The sequence below is a fragment of the Cibotium barometz genome, chromosome 18 (genome assembly GCF_041138505.1).
Source record: "Cibotium barometz isolate CiBa-2024 chromosome 18, ASM4113850v1, whole genome shotgun sequence".
NCBI lineage: Eukaryota > Viridiplantae > Streptophyta > Polypodiopsida > Cyatheales > Cibotiaceae > Cibotium > Cibotium barometz.
The window spans coordinates 42,599,518-42,616,009 of record NC_141063.1 but is presented as its reverse complement, the minus strand read 5'-3'; the positions used below and the strand labels follow the sequence as shown (position 1 = coordinate 42,616,009).

At 45.2% G+C, this 16,492-nt stretch overlaps 1 protein-coding gene and 1 non-coding gene across 4 annotated transcripts; both read right to left on the bottom strand.

Moving 5' to 3' along the window:
* Positions 1-479: 479 nt before the first annotated feature.
* LOC147629370 (uncharacterized) lies at positions 480-3,873 on the bottom strand. Of its 3 annotated transcripts, XR_015267931.1 has the most exons (4): positions 3,251-3,873; positions 3,092-3,166; positions 1,314-2,992; positions 480-1,183 (listed from the first exon to the last, which is right to left on the bottom strand). XR_015267931.1 is itself a non-coding variant. In XM_086812605.1 (3 exons), exons 1-3 carry the CDS (start codon positions 3,391-3,393, stop codon positions 2,887-2,889), a joined length of 324 nt encoding a protein of 107 aa, XP_086668731.1. In that variant the 5' UTR covers positions 3,394-3,873; the 3' UTR covers positions 1,167-2,886. The 3 variants fall into 3 exon arrangements, 2 of the variants coding, with proteins under 2 accessions (XP_086668731.1, XP_086668732.1); XM_086812605.1 differs by having other exon boundaries at positions 1,167-2,992; XM_086812606.1 differs by having other exon boundaries at positions 1,167-3,008; positions 3,251-3,868.
* LOC147629371 (U1 spliceosomal RNA) lies at positions 3,629-3,790 on the bottom strand. Its single transcript, XR_015268026.1, has one exon. It is a non-coding gene; the product is annotated as a U1 spliceosomal RNA (small nuclear RNA).
* Positions 3,874-16,492: the final 12,619 nt, after the last annotated feature.

The following is a 16,492-nucleotide window of genomic DNA, read 5'->3' as shown; positions in this document are numbered from 1 at the left end:
GCCATTGATTAGAATCCTCCTCTAAAAGCTCTAATTAAAACCTCTCATTGAGAACACCCCTGACCAATTCCTCTCAAGATCCAGAAGCTGCAGAATTTGCTCAAATGGATGAATCAGCAAAGATTCTGACCATCCACAATCGTGTCCACCGCATGGAATGCTGGAAACAAAAATTTTGCAAGAACCTTGGGTCAAACTAACACAAATCTAACTTCCCCGAATTTGGATAAGTCCAAATGCCGCTTCCTTATCCAAACAATCACCACATCGAGATGATGCTGTGAAAGAAAAACATATTGTAGCGAATCCTATGCTATAATAGCAACTGTAGATCTAGTACTGTTGTGAGAGTGTTAACAGATAGAGAATCACAGTGGAAGGCTTACGCAAACACAAATAGACACATAAGTATCTACTCCAATCAAATGTGCATCCCCAAGAAATCAAGTTCAATAAACAAACAAAACAATGTACGACGACTCCCTCAGATATACAAAATCCTCAACAAACGACAAATGCAGCCAAGTTGATGACAAATGTGATATCCACAATCTCCTATAGATTTTTCCTTCAAATGCATGGTTGGCCCTTGCTTTGCTGTTGCATTGCTATGTAAGGCTGAATATCTCATGATGAAAACGCCACACCTATTTATGGGGCCTTTTATGGTCCCTTTTATGGGTCTAGTTGATTGACCACAGTTATTAAAGGATTAGCCGACATGCTCTTTGCTCTGCAGGCTGACTATCACCCAGCCAGCCCTGCATCCCAACCCACTGCCTTCTGCCTACTAGTCCACGCACAACCAGCATGTCCTCTCCAGCCTGGCCAACTAGGCTACTAGCACCCATCATGTCCATTGTTTGGGGCAGCCAGTCCCTGATGGTGGCTGCCCGGCCAATCCGTAAGTGCATTCGATTACCCACCACTAAGAATGAAACGACACTACAGAGTAGACATGGGTGCAACACACAAGAAACTCCATTCCAGTCTCACCCAAGAAATTGAAAGTCCGAAGCACTGGGAGACCATTTTGTGTCCTACTTTGAAGCTAACATTAAGTCCTCTCCTTGTAAGCACAGAAGCTTGTAAATGCATCTCCACAGAAGACACCTAATCAAGCACCTCCCGAGGAAGCACCTGCCATTAATGAGAATCCTCCTCTAGAAGCTCCAATTAAAACCTGTCATTGAGAACACCCCGAGAAATTCCTTTACAGAAGTTGCAAAAAAAAACATCCACTAGTGCATCTGCTCATATGGATGAATGAATCATAAAAGTAGACAACACTCCTCAGTAATGTTGAGTCAAACCTGTATCCACAAGTAACTCCTCAGCACCCTATGCTCGGACCAATATCCACCAACTCCATGGAAATATCCATGTGCTACACCCAACCAGAATCTCTGGGTAATGTCAAAGGACGCGAATCCGAGACACGAGAAAAACAGAGGAGGAGCTTTCCCATCGGAAACATGCCACATGCCCAAGACATGCAACGGCACTTCCAAACAAAACTTGGGAGAAAAACTCCTCTGCACATCCACCCAAGTCCACCAGCACACTTACATAATTACTCCTCCGTACATCCACCCAAGTCCACCATGGACTTTTTGCAATGCACTCGGGCATTGAAGAAATTGACAGTGAAACCAAAGATCCTTCACCCAGCTCTTTAAGGCTCCGAAGACTCGTGTTAGTCCCCTGACTGAAAACTTCTTCCTTCGGTCGCCACAGCCTCAGGAAACCACTGGCCAGAAATACCCAGCTTTTCCATGCACTCAGCACAGTTGGGCACATGGTTTGTTCGATTAGTAAATTCAATCGATGGAAATCGTCCCCATTTACCATGGCATGATGCTGCAAATAATCCTGACCCACCATAACAAAGCAGCACCGTGAAAGTTGTCGGGATAAGACGACGATTATTACATCTGAACTGCCCGCAGTTGAAAGATTGACAGGCATCTCCTTGACCCAATTTGTAACTGCCTCAACATCCATCTTTCCATTGAACTTGGGGGGCCACTCCTCATGTTGCATGTGAGAGAAGGTCGGGATCCCTACAGACCCTCCGTGACATATAAGCGATGAAACAGGAGAGAAGGAACATGGTAAGGAGGGATCCCATGATGAACACCGTCCACGGAACACATCCGAATCAACCATCCGAATGACGACTCCATGCCAGCCCGAGCATTCCCAAAACCACCAAAAGCAACCTTCCAAATGTTGCTCAAGGCTGGTCCACCTCTTGCTTGTGGTGGCCTTCCTGCTTGGATTGGCGGGCAACAATGGATGCAGAGTTCGAGCTCCGTGGGTCCAAACTTCCCGCCCCGCAAGGCACCAACCTCTTGACGGAAAGCCAACATCTGCTCGACTTGCGTGCGGGCCTTAACAGCCATCTACTCTGTCAACATACGGGTCAAGGGGCAACCATCATCTGATCCTTCACACCTGTAAAGAGAAACAAATGGTACCGAGTAGTAAAAGAGACTTTCCCCAAACCCTTACATGTTCCCTTGGTTCCACCCTAGTCATGCAGGCAACATACATGGGATGCTGCAAAATAAATGTTCACAAGAACCTTGGGACAAACTAACACAAAATCGAACTTTCTTCAAACCCGGATGTGCTCTCTTGACTCTACGGGCTGCTTCCCTAGCCAAACAATCAACACACACAGATGGAATGGCGGGAACTTGCTAGGGTTTAAGCAATTGTAGACCAACAGAGTCTAAAGAGAGAATGGCAATGGAAGACTTACGCAAACACACACACACATACACAAGTATCTCCTCCGATATGGTGGCAAGCCAAGCTCAAGTTTACCACACACACACACACAAGTATCTCCTCCAATATGGTGTCAAACCAAGCTCAAGTTTACAACAACAAACAAACAGAGACATGCCCCATGCTCATGTCCTTTGATTCCCTCGCAATTTCGCCTTCAGCTGCAGGCTTGGCCCTTGCTCTGACTGCTGCTTCACTGTTGCGTCCACCTCCTGATATTGAGAAGCTTCAAATGAGTGGAGAGATCTCACAGCCAATGAAGTGTGGGGCTAACTAACTAAGCAAGAAGGAGAACCTGGGGGGGACCAGGGATGAATCTGCCATGTGTGGTTGTGGTGGAAACCGATGATCCAAAGCCTCCTCCTTTATCCTGTAAGGAGAGCAAGAGAGGAATGTCAGGAAGAGAGAACACCATCCGGGGCAAAATCAAGAGCAGCAATGGTTCAGAACAAACATGTGGATGAGGTCCATGGAGTCCCCTGCGCGGTCCAGTGCTGCTAGCCGAGGTGGCTGTCCGTAACTGGCAGTAGGCAGATATGAGCAGGTAGGAAGTGTAAGATCACAGAACTCTAGACTAGAAAGGCAGAGGCTATTCATTCATGTCAAGTGCTCCTCCTGCTGACAGATCCCATGACGGATGCGTAATCCAACATTGCTGGAGCGCATGTCGCCTTTTGCCTCAACAACAGCAGCAGCATGGAAAGGGTGGTCTGGACTCTGTCTCCTTCTCCGACGTAGGGTATGCAAACAGCGGTCTGTCTCAGAGTATGCAAACAGCCGGTAGCCCAAATGGCCTGCTGCTGGCGCTGCGCGGTTTGGAGTTTGGTTTTGGGTGGGGGCCGCGCGAACGCGAGCCCCCGCTACCACAAATTATGACGTGCACTCTCCCCGTTGGGGAGATGCTAGGGTGCAGCCCGTCCGGGAGTGCAATGGAGAGGCCGACCCTAGGCCATCGGCCTTCCTGATCACCGATCGACCCCGCCCAGGTAAGTATACCTTCCAGCCGCGCGTGGACGCTCTTTAGTAGGCGCCTCTCAACCAGCCACGCCAACCTCTTATGGGACCTTTCCCACGACACGCGCAGCACTACCCTCAAAAAGAGTCGTACTTCCTTGAGGCTTGGAATAAGCTAAGCTCTCTCTACTACTACAAGTATCTTGTGGACATGCATGGGGGAAAAGACTTCCATACTCTACTACATGGTGTACGCAATCACCTGTACTGCTCTTATATGAGCCTCAAAGAGTACACTGCCTTTTATAGGCTTATCTTCTTTCACACATCACGTACCCTCCCTGGGGCAGTGACACAAGGCCACATCACCGCTTATCACACTCACACATAAAAACGGCCTCGCGTCTACAGTCATCAATTTTTTCTTCATCACATCGTGGCCATCAACCCTTACACAACACGAGAGAATGCATGCAGCATCATGTTCATCATGTGGTGCCTATGCGCACGGCCTCGTGGAAGCTACGAAGCCCTTCGCCTCCTCTTCCAAAGTCAGCTCCAAAGCTAAGGCCATCGCCACAAAAAGAGGACCACCCATGGGCAAAGTTATGTGTGCAGAGGGCTCTCTGCTAAATCTTTGTGCTGCTCAAGAAACCCTTCTTTGCACGGCGAGGGCAGAGAGGCAGCAAACTCGGGCAAGAAACCCTGTACTCGCACCACCCAAGTTTGGCGGCAAAATTGGTGGCTGGCACCGTCGTTGGGCTGAGTGGACTCTCTGCACACCGCTCAAAATTGGTGGCGGCCCATGGCGGATCTAGGCAAGCAACACCTAGTGGCTCTCCCGGTTTTGAATCAGCGCAGGGCGGGCGATAACCTCTGGCGGTCACTAGCAGCAATAAGCTAGCGCTGCAGCAATTTGAAAGCCTAGCTTTGATACCGTTCACGATCGAGGAGATTAGGGGCAAGCAACTAATCATCCTTTATCCACTAAACTCACGACTTTGTTATTATATGTCAGTACACTAGTAGCCTACCAAGAGTAGCTCAACCTCATCCTATTCTTTAATCTACAATGTGCTCCTCACATTGACCCTATTTTTGTGTGTCTAGCTTCTTCTGGTGGGATTCTAACTTCACATCTACGGTCTTGCAATTAGTTCTCCCTAGATTCCAAGTAGAAAGCTACTCATTTTGTGAGCCGCCCACAAAAGCAACTAACGGGATTGTTAGCTAGCATTTGTGAGGTTATAGCAAGAATAAATATTTATGAGGGCTTTCCTTGAACTTTGCTCGTTAGACCACTTGTGTAAAGCTTCCATTAGGCACTCTTGCCAATGGTGGAGGCTTTTCTACTTACATCGGAGTAGCAGGTAGAAACCCAAAGCATGTTATGTTGTCCATTGTCAAAGAATAGGCACATTAGGATGAGCTTCTACTCCTACTTACATTGAAGTAGAAGCTGGAAACCCAAAGGGCATGTTCTCTCACATCACATACAATGGGACAATGACACATTGTTGAGATATCGAGCTCTAGTGAGGCGGTGGACACTGATGACCCGCCTGGGGGATAGGCCCCGCACTTACACCACTGGCATGGTTGGTGAGATCTTGGGTGATATGCGGCCAGTGGGATGACAGGCTGTGTGACAGCCATTCTAGAGACTGGCATAGTTATAGCGCCAGCTCATTTAGTCGGGTTCACACTATAGAGAACCCGTGTATGTATTGGTTGAGTACCTTTCATATTGTGTGTACTCTTATTCTTGTATATGGTGTGTTGAGTGTTGAGTAGAGAAGAAGAAGATTTTCAGCCTCTCACCTTGTGTGTTCTCTATTAGGGTTTTGTGAGTGTGTGTGTGTGCTTGCAAGAGCTCAATCTCTCTTCCCCCCTGCATCTTTTCATGGTATCAGAGCCTGGTTCGTGCTAAGGGCTGAACTGCAAGCAAGAGAACCACAGGAAGTGGTACGAGGGTAAGAGCTTCAACTACTCTTCCCTATTGTGTTGGTGACTACACCCTTGTCGGGAGCTCTATGGGAGGCACCGGCAAACGATCTCCGATTGAGGAGCTTTCTTCGCGGGAGTGAAGCTATAGGGCAACTATACAGTCCTACGGACTGAATTTAGTCCTACGGACTGAAATTTTAAGGCCGAAAACGCGTTTCGGGCGCGTCTGGACCTCCGTTTTTCAGAAAGCAGGCGATTTCGAGCACTGCGGGTAAGTCATCGATTCTCTGCAGAACTCTGTTTTACGACCTGCAGGAAGACAGATTGACTGTGCAGACACTGTGGGTGCTGCAAAGAGGTCTACAGTTGCCATTGGGTGTATGTATGCACATTGAAGTCACTGTTGGTGACATTTGAGAGTACTGCAGTACCGCTGTGCAGAAAATACAGCAGTTGTGCAGAAAAACCAGAGTGCAATTTCTGGTAAAATTGTGTGTTTGGCAAGATGTCTAATGATGGCATAACACAGATTGTGGCTGAGAAGCTAGACAAGAATAACTTCCATGCTTGGAGGTTCAGGTTGACGAATTTCCTGATGGGAAAAGGCTATTGGGACTACATAGAAGGTGAGCATGAAGAGGCACCGGAGATACCGGATATAAATCCGACTGCTGCAGATGTGAAAGAGTTTAAAGACTGGAACCAAGGAGCCAGGAAGGTTATGTATTGGCTTTCCATTAGTATACAGGACACCATGATTGGGCACATTCAGGATGCCAAGTCCCCCAAGGAGGCGTGGGACACCTTGGTAAAGCTTTATGAAACAAATACCAAGGCACGCAAGATACAGTTGAAGAATGAACTTCATACTGTGGAGAAAAAGAGCATGTCTGTGAATGACTATCGCTGAAGATAAAGGGTATTGTGGAATCCCTTGCATCTATTGGTGTGTCAGTAGATGATGATGACAAGGTGGAAGTCTGTCTACGTTCTCTCGGGCCACAATACAAGGCGTTTAAGACGTCTATTCAGACTCGGGAAAACATTCCCAACTTTACAGATTTGGTGTCTATGCTGATTATCGAAGAGAAGAACTTGGGTGAAGACCAACAGTCTTCACAAAGCAAAAACAGTTCAGAGCAACAGGCCTTCTACACGAGTTCAGGAAGAGGACGAGGTAGAGGAGGTTGTGGACGCGGTCAAGGAGGTGGCCGAACAGGTAATCAGAATTATGGCCAGCAGCAGCAGCAACAACAGTCCCAGAATCAACAACAACAACAACAACACGCAGGTGGAAGAGGTAAATTCAGAGGCAGGGGGAGTCAAAGAGGCCGTGGAAATTGGCAAAGGCAGTACAATGATGCACGTGAATGCTATTATTGTGGTAAGCCTGGACATGTGCAGTCAGAATGTTATAAAAAGCAGGCTGACATGCAAAATGGGAAAGTGCAGCAAAACAACTATGCATCCTCAAGCAGAAATAATGAGGATAATGAGAGGTTGTTTGTTATGCAGCATGTCGTGAATGCCATGTCTGAAAATGTTGATGCAGCACAAAAAGATAATGTATGGTATGTGGACTCAGGCGCTTCGAACCACATGACGAGTCATGTGGAGTGGTTCAAGGAGATGAAAAACCCAAAAAGACCAGGTTTTGTGGAAACAGGGGATGACACTGCTCATCCAATTGCCCACGTTGGAGATGTGCCATTGTCTATGCAGGATGGCAAAGTGAAGTACCTTGCAGATGTACTTCATGTACCGAACATAACAAAGAATCTGGTTTCAGTTGGCCAGATGATTGAGCAGGGTTTGCAGGTTCGGTTTAACCCTGATGGGTGTTATGTTGAAGATTTTAAAGACAAGTGCAGGTTGGTTGCAAAAGGCAACAGAGTGGGCAGAATGTTTACGTTGAATGTAGACATGCCTGAAATGAGTGCTGCAATGTCTGCAAATGGTTCAGGAGTTGTTGCAGACACAGACATATGGCATAAAAGAATTGGACATGTAAATGTGCAGAGATTGAAGTCTATGCAGACAAAGGAATTGTGACAGGACTGCCAAAATTTAAAGTGGAAGGTATGCAGAAAATATGTGAAGCATGCCAATTTGGGAAGCAAACAAAGCATCTGTTTCCACGTAACAGATATGTGAGCAGAAATGCACTAGATGTTGTGCATTCAGATGTATGGGGTCCTACGAAGACCATATCTATGGGAGGCTGCAGGTACTATGTGACTTTCATTGATGACCACACAAGGAAAGTGTGGGTATATTTCATGAAGGAGAAGAGTGAGGTGTTCACTCACTTTCAGAATTTCAGATTTTTGGTTGAAAAGCAAACAGGGAAATATGTAAAGTGCCTAAGGTCAGATGGAGGGGGAGAGTACTTCTCCAATGAGTTCTCTGAATATTTGAAGAAGAATGGTATTCGGAGACAGTATACATGCAAATACACTCCGCAGCAAAATGGAGTTGCTGAGCGGAAAAACAGGCACATTGCTGAGATTGCGCGAGCATTGATGGAAGAGAAGAATATGCCGCATTGCTATTGGGCTGAGGCTGTTTCTACAGCAGTATACATCATGAACAGGACTCCAACTGCAGCCATACATGATGTAACTCCAGAGGAGAAGTTTACTGGCAGAAAACCAGATTTGTCTCATCTGAAAGTCTTTGGATGCATTGCATATGTGCATGTGCCAGATGAGCTGAGAACTAAGCTGGATCCGAAAGCTGAAAAATGTGTGTTTATTGGATATTCCCTTGAGCAAAAGGGATACAGGTGTTATAACCCTGCTACACGTGAGTTGAGGGTAAGCAGGGATGTTGTCTTTGATGAGATGAGCAGCTGGTATGCTGCTGGAAAAGAAGCTGTTGGGGCTGATGTGAGTGGAAGTGTGGTTGCACAGAATGCAGGTTAGCAATCACAGTCTTTGAGTGGACCAAGAGAGTCCTCATCTAGTGGGTCTGTTGATAGACCATGAAGTGGCAGGCTGCGTCATAATACCAGCCCTGCAAATGTGATTACTACATCATGTAAAGGAAAAGAGAAAGTGGTTGAGCCCCTTGGTATGCCTGACATTTCTGTAGGGCATTCTCATGTTGATGGAGAGTCTAGTGGCTCAGATATGAGCCTTGATGAGGAGCTTGGGATCCCAGCTATGAGAACACCTGGTGTAAAGAAGGCTATGGAAGCCATGAATGAAAAGCTGCGAAGATCACAGAGAGTGAAGAACCCTGTGCAGAGATTTGCATATGATGGTTATGTGGCACATCACTATGCATATATGGCAAAGGTTGTGCAGGTTGTTGAGCCCACATGCATTGATGAGGCTATTGGAAATGTGTGTTGGGAGAAAGCTATGGATGAGGAGATGGATGCACTATATGGAAATGAAACTTGGGATTTAGTGCAATTGCCTGAAGGCAAGAAAGCCATTGGATGCAAGTGGGTGTACAAAGTTAAACATAATAGTGATGGAAGCATAAACAGGTACAAGGCTAGATTGGTAGCCAAAGGATATGCGCAGACATATGGGATTGATTATGAGGAAACCTTCAGCCCAGTTGCCAAGATGGCAACGGTGAGAGTTGTGATAGCAGTGGCTGCGTCAAAGCAATGGTCTTTACATCAGATGGATGTAAAGAATGCATTCTTGCATGGGGATTTGCAAGAAGAGGTGTATATGTTGCAGCCACCTGGATATGAGGATGTGGGTCACCCCGAGCATGTTTGCAGGTTGAAGAAAGCCTTGTATGGCTTAAAGCAAGCACCAAGAGCATGGTCTGACAAGATTTCTGAATATCTTGTCACTATTGGCTTTCATGTAGCCAATGCAAATTTCTCATTGTATGTGAGACATGGTGATAGAGGAGTTGTGCTTGTTGTCATCTATGTATATGACTTGATCATTACGGGGGACCATGATGCAGAGATCTTTGATGTAAAGATCTTGCTTAAACAGAAGTTCGATATGAAGGATCTGGGGGAGCTCAGATATTTCTTGGGCATTGAGGTGATTAGGTCACCACATGGTATTCGATTACTGCAGAGACAGTATGGCTTGGACATGTTGTCCAAGTATGGTATGACAGGCTGTAAGCCTATTTCCGTGCCATTGGATCAGAATGGCAAGTTGAGTGCAGATTCAGGAGAGATCTTGGAGGATCCTACTATGTACAGACGCATAGTAGGAAGTTTGATCTACATGACGATCACCAGACCAGATTTGAGCTATGCTGTTGGGTTGGTGAGTCAGTTTATGCAGGTTCCACGGAAACCGCATTTGGATGCTGTGAGACGCATACTGAGGTATGTGAAGTCTACTTTACATTGTGGACTATTCTATGAGACTGGGACAGAGATATGTGTACATGGGTACACAGATGCTGATTGGGCCGGTAGTATCTCAGACAGAAGATCTACCAGTGGATTCATGTTTTCTTTGGGGAGTGCTGCTGTGACTTGGAGCAGCAAGAAGCAGCCTACGGTTGCTCTATCAAGTACGGAGGCCGAGTACAGAGGAGCTGCTATGGCAGCATGTGAGGTAGCTTGGTTGAGAAAGCTACTTGGAGATTTGGGTCTATCAGTGGATAGACAAGTTGTCATTTTCTGTGACAACATTAGCAGTATACAGTTGGCCAGGAACCCAGTCTTCCATGCTCGTACGAAGCACATAGAGGTCCACTACCATTTCGTCAGAGAGAAGGTCTTGGCAGGAGACCTTGACCTTGTTTATGTCAGCACAGAGGATCAGGTAGCTGACATCTTCACCAAAGCATTGGGTACAGAGAAGCTCTGCAAATTCAGGGCTTCGCTTGGTGTACATGAGATGGAGTTGAGCTCGAGGGGGAGTGTTGAGATATCGAGCTCTAGTGAGGCGGTGGACACTGATGACCCGCCTGGGGGATAGGCCCCGCACTTACACCACTGGCATGGTTGGTGAGATCTTGGGTGATATGCGGCCAGTGGGATGACAGGCTGTGTGACAGCCATTCTAGAGACTGGCATAGTTATAGCGCCAGCTCATTTAGTCGGGTTCACACTATAGAGAACCCGTGTATGTATTGGTTGAGTACCTTTCATATTGTGTGTACTCTTATTCTTGTATATGGTGTGTTGAGTGTTGAGTAGAGAAGAAGAAGATTTTCAGCCTCTCACCTTGTGTGTTCTCTATTAGGGTTTTGTGAGTGTGTGTGTGTGCTTGCAAGAGCTCAAGCTCTCTTCCCCCCTGCATCTTTTCACACATCACATACACTGGGATAATGACACATGGCTAAACATATGACATCATTGCTTATCACACTCACTCATAAAACGGCTATAAGAGCTCATTCACACACATAAACACACTAAGTTATCTAAGGTCTGTTTCACATACACATAAGACTCCGAATACCCAACAAACACCCTTCAGAGCAAAGGGGGTAAGACACGACATGCAAAAGAAGTAGCTACCTTCTAGCTTCATCACATGTTGCAAGGGAGCGATCTAGCCATTCGCAACTCCCGTGCCATGCCAATCCTCCAATCAACAAAGTGACCGAAGCAGCAAGTCTAGCTCTTCATCACACCCGTCCCCCCCCTAAGCTCCTAAAACGAATCAAAGATAACATGGAGCCTTTTATAAGTGAAGGCAGTACAAACATATAAAGGAAAAACACACACATGATTATTTAACTCAAATTTCATGGAGACTCCCCACATAGAGAATCCACGACACACAAATTTATAAACACAAGTGGAATGTCCATCCTCACTAAGGGAGACTCGTGCTTGCTGCAACTAACGGGCCAAGAAAACCTCCTTACAGATAGCACACCAAATGTCCTTAGACTCAAAGCTATTCATATTGAGTTGGCTCGTGGTGGTGGGCATGGCTTCTACAACAGCTCTTGATGTAGGGAAGGATCTAGTCACATTGTCTTCACTTTCTAAAAACCCTAAGATGAAAGCTTTAAGGCCTGTGTCAGGGTAGAGATATCTCACATCAAAAGCCTGGCTTCTAGTGCAGGCCAAAGTCTTTAGCTTTATCTTCAATATATCACCTACTATCTTTAGACATCTTCATCTTCATCTTCAATATCACCCATTGTCTCTAGACATCTTCATCTTCAATATCACCACCGTCTCCAGACAAAAACTCTTGTAGCCTACATGTAGTCATTAGATTTTTCTTCATCATCATGATGAATCGACTATTACATCAGATACCGCATGTTCATCATGTGATGCCTGCGCACGGCCTCACATCTACAATCATCAAATTTTTCTTCATCATGGCCTTAAACTCTTACACCTGAGAACACATGTGGCATATTCATCATACAGTGCCTGTGCATGTACCTGTGCCATACAGTGCCTGTGCACAGTGCCCGTACACATGCACCACACATGTTCATCATCATGTGGAGCCTGTGCATGGTCTCACGGAAGGTTATAAAGCCATTCGCCTCCTGTGTTAAAAGTTAGCTCCAAAGCTAAGATCATCGCCTTGCTGAAAGAGATCTAGCTCCAAAGCTAAGACCATCACCTAGCCATGGGCAAAGTTATGTGCAGAGGGTTGTCTGCTGACTCTTTGTGCTCAAGAAACCCATCTTTGCAGTGAGGATAGATAGGGTGGAGAAGCGGCAAACAGGGCAAAGAAGCGATGGTGCGGCAAAGAGGGTGAAGAAGCATGGCATGGTGGTACGGTGGGGAGCTGAGCAGAGGCGGTAGATCTCTCCACAATCGCATCAACCAAGTTTGGCAAGGTGAAATTTGTGAGCACGGCACTGTCGTTGGGCTGAGTAGCAATGGTGCACTGGCATTGCCCAAAATTGGTGATGGCCGGCGACTCTAGGTAGGCAACTCCTAGTGGCTCCGGGTTTTGAATCATTAGGCAATAACCTATGGGCAGTAACGAAATAAGATAGTGGTAGCTAGCTCAGAGACACACATGTATATACACACACACACACACACACACACATATATATATAGAGAGAGAGTGTGTGTGTGTGTGTGTGTGTTTTTGTTTGCCCTAATTTCTTTGTGGGTGAGCCTAAAGCGGTTCCTCTAGCTATGCTAAGCTCTGCTCGCATTCTACCCTCCTTTTAGAGCCATTTGTGTAGATAAATTTTCCATCTCGGCAGTGGAGAATTCGCAATCGCAGCCACGCGTAGATTTATAGCATGCATAGTGTTTGTGTTTGCCCTAATTTCTCTGTGGGTGAGCCTGAAAGCCTAGCTTTGATACCATGTAGGGTAGATTAGGGGCAAGCAGCTTTGGAGGATGAAAGATATCCATGTTGTGTGGTAGTGCACACACACACACACACACACACACACACATATAGAGAGAGAGAGAGAGTGTTTTTGTTTGCCCTAATTTCTCTGTGGGTGAGCCTGAATCGGTTCCTCTAGCTATGTTAAGCTTTGCTGGCATTCTACCCCCCTTTCAGAGCCATTCGTTGCAGATAAATTTTCCATCTGGGCAGTGGAGAATTCACGATCGCAGCCGTGCGTAGATTTACAGATGCATAGTGTTTGTGTTTGCCCTAATTTCTCTGTGGGTGAGCCTGAAGCAGTTCCAGTAGCTATGCTAGAGTTTTACCAGTCTTTTGAAGCCATTCGTGTAGATAGATTTTCCATCCAGGCAGTGGATCTTCTCCTCTTTGTTTGCAAGGCTAAAACATAACTCTTCTTCTTCTTTTAGTGAAAGTAAAGCATTGATTTTCAGTGTTGAGTACTGGAAATAAGTCAAGGAACCATAGATATGGATTTTGTAGAGGCACAGGTCTCAACAAAAGATGCAGAGAAGTTTGAGGGTGGAGGGCTAGAGCCTGAGCTTGAGCCTGAAGATTAGGCTAAAAGGCAGAGATTGATTAGAGGTGAATATGGAGGGAAGGAGGCTGGTCGGATGCTTTAGGATACCTTGCTTCTTGATGCACCTCAAGAAGAGAACCATGAGGTGGCTTTTGACTTTCGAGTTACATAAGCTAATCAGATTTTGCAGTCATATGTGATGGAAAATCATGTTAGGGCTACCAAGGTTCCAATAGAGGAAGTGGTAGATGCCCAAGTGGAAACATGGCGATTGTGGCACAAGTGGAATCCTTTCATATAACAAGGCTACAATTTTCTTTTTTACTAGACGAATTCCATTCTTCAATAGGATTACAAATTGATTACATGATTTATTAGATGGTAATTTTGTGGAGAAGATCTTCAACTTTCCCAGAGGATTCTATGAGGTCCTATTCTATCCAAAGAAGTTCGAGATTTGGTTATGCAGAAAGTCCCGTTATTTCTAGATGGATTGTTGGTGCATGTTGTACCCTGGTGCCCTATGGTAGAGTATAGAGATATGTTACGCCAGGCATGCCTCATTTGGGTTAAGGTTGTAGACTTTTTATCAACTATGTGGGAATTGTTACCATTGGCCATGTGGACTATTGGGGAGGTGTTGGTGGAGCCCATAATGTCGTTCGAGAATAAAATCAGGGTTTGCATGTTCTGGGATACTGGGAAGCCCCGACCTCGATAATTGAGGTGATGCGTGAATGGATTTGACTCTTTGTATTTCGAATTAAAGTGGGGATCGTTTGCAAGCCATTTGCTTCCGTTGTGGGGAGATGGGTCACTTCATTTCAGAGTGTCCAGAGGAGGTGAATGCTCAGCCACAACCGAATGTGTCCTAGGGTCCGACTTATAAGGATAAATTAGCTCTTGTTTTGCCATCTGGTTTGAATATAGAGAAGATAAAAAAAGGTAGCAAAATAAAGTGAGCAAGTGGTAGATAAAGGTAAGTTTTGGCAGCTTACAGAAGATAGACCTTGGCTTGCGGTGGCAAAGAGAGGTGCTCGCGAGACAGCTACTTCTGGTGGTAATCAAAATGTGGGTGTTGGTCATGGTGCCTCTTCATCATTTCGTCCTAGTGCCACAAGATAGACTCAAGAGAAAGATAACCAAGGTAGGGTAGCACACTATCGGTATAATCTGAGACCTCGAGTTACGAAAGAAAATCAGGTAAATTTTCCTTATCTATTTGATAAAAAAGGGGATATGATCTCAACATGGGACAAGAAGTATGCAGATGTCAAGTGGACATAGAATACATCACTAATGATGCCCATACTTTAGGTGAGAAAGAATGGGTGGATGTTTTGCTAGAGAGAGAAGGCATTGAGGATCCTACACAATATTGTAAGGAAGCAGGGCAATGGTGGTATCTCTCATTGATTGGCTTTCTGTTTTATGGATTATGAAGATTACTCTTTGGAATGTAAAAGGTATGTGTTCACCGTCCAAGAAATATCGCATGTGGCTTACTGTGTTTCAAGGTCAATGGGATATGTTTTATGCTATGGAGCATAAACAACATTCCATGGCTGGACAAGTGTATGATTATAAGGAATTTCGTGTGTTCTATAGTGGGCACCCCACTACACAATCAGGGTTCATGATTGCAGTGAAATCTCAATTTAAGCCATCATTGGTTATGCAGGATGTTCGGGGCAGTTCATTGTTGTGGAAGTGGAGTTTATAGATGAAACATTATGGCTTGTGGGGCTATATGAGCTTAATGGTGTTGCACATCATCATCAGTTATGGAAAAATTTATTGTGTTTGTGCAACGCTAATCCTAGCTTTGTGTTGGCAATTTTAATGTATGTGAATTTCCGGAGCATGCTTCTACACCTCACTCTATTATGGATGGTCCGGAGAGGCTCAGCTAGAATGTGTTTGCCAATCAAGTTTTGAAACAAGATATGCGGTCATGGCTACACCCACATGAGAGAGGATTTACATATGCCTCTCAATAGTTCGTGGGTACAAGAGCTCGTTTGGACCGAATGTATATTTGCTAGCATGATTTGTTTCTGCTAGAGATATTGTCCATGCAGGCGGAATATAATATTATTTTATCAAATCATTTCTCTTTGGTATTGGAGATGCATAGCCATTCTGTGGATTCTTATAGGCCATTGTTGGTGGGAAAGGCTCCTCTTAAGGTTAACCAGACTTTCTTGGAGCATATTGTTTTCCATTAGTTTATGTGGCAGGTGTTACAAAACTTTAGAGGCCATGTAATCTCTATTTGGGTGTTAGCTTGGGAGTGTTGTATGTTCAATATTCAAAAGCTTACTCGCTAGTATGGGATTCATAATGCATCATATTTTAGGAAGATGTTGCGGAACCTAGAATTGTTGTTGGTTGATTTGAACCAGGTGGTTTGAGAGGATGGTTATTGCCATAACATTGAGATAGCTATTGATTGGTTATCCCATCAGGTTGTAGCATTGCACGAGAATCAATATGTGAGATAGAAGCTTATGGCTCCAATGGATTCTAATTGTCAATCACATACGTTCTTTGCTCGTTTGCAGCAAAAGCATGCACGTGAGAATATTGTCAAGATGCAAGATAGGTAAGGAGTATTAATTATTGATTCTACTTGTGTTCTAATTATGTGTATGGACTTTTATCACCACAGTGTTGAGTCCGCATGAGGTCATATCTCCTGATGCCATTGCAGCTAGAGAGTCTTTGTTTCACTTGGTTCGTCACCAGGTATCAGATGTTTTTGCAAATGAATTGGAAATAGATATTTCTATGGATGAGGTGGAAGACCTGTTGAAGCTTTTGCCTAAAGGGAAAAGTCCAGGATGGGATGGGCTCCCCAATGGCTTTTCATGAAGTATGTTGATGAGTTGAAGGTCCCTCTCACTTCTATTTTTTAGGAAGTGTGGAATATAGGTATCATTCCTACAAGTTGGAAGATTGGGCTTGTACGTTTATTGCCTAAAGT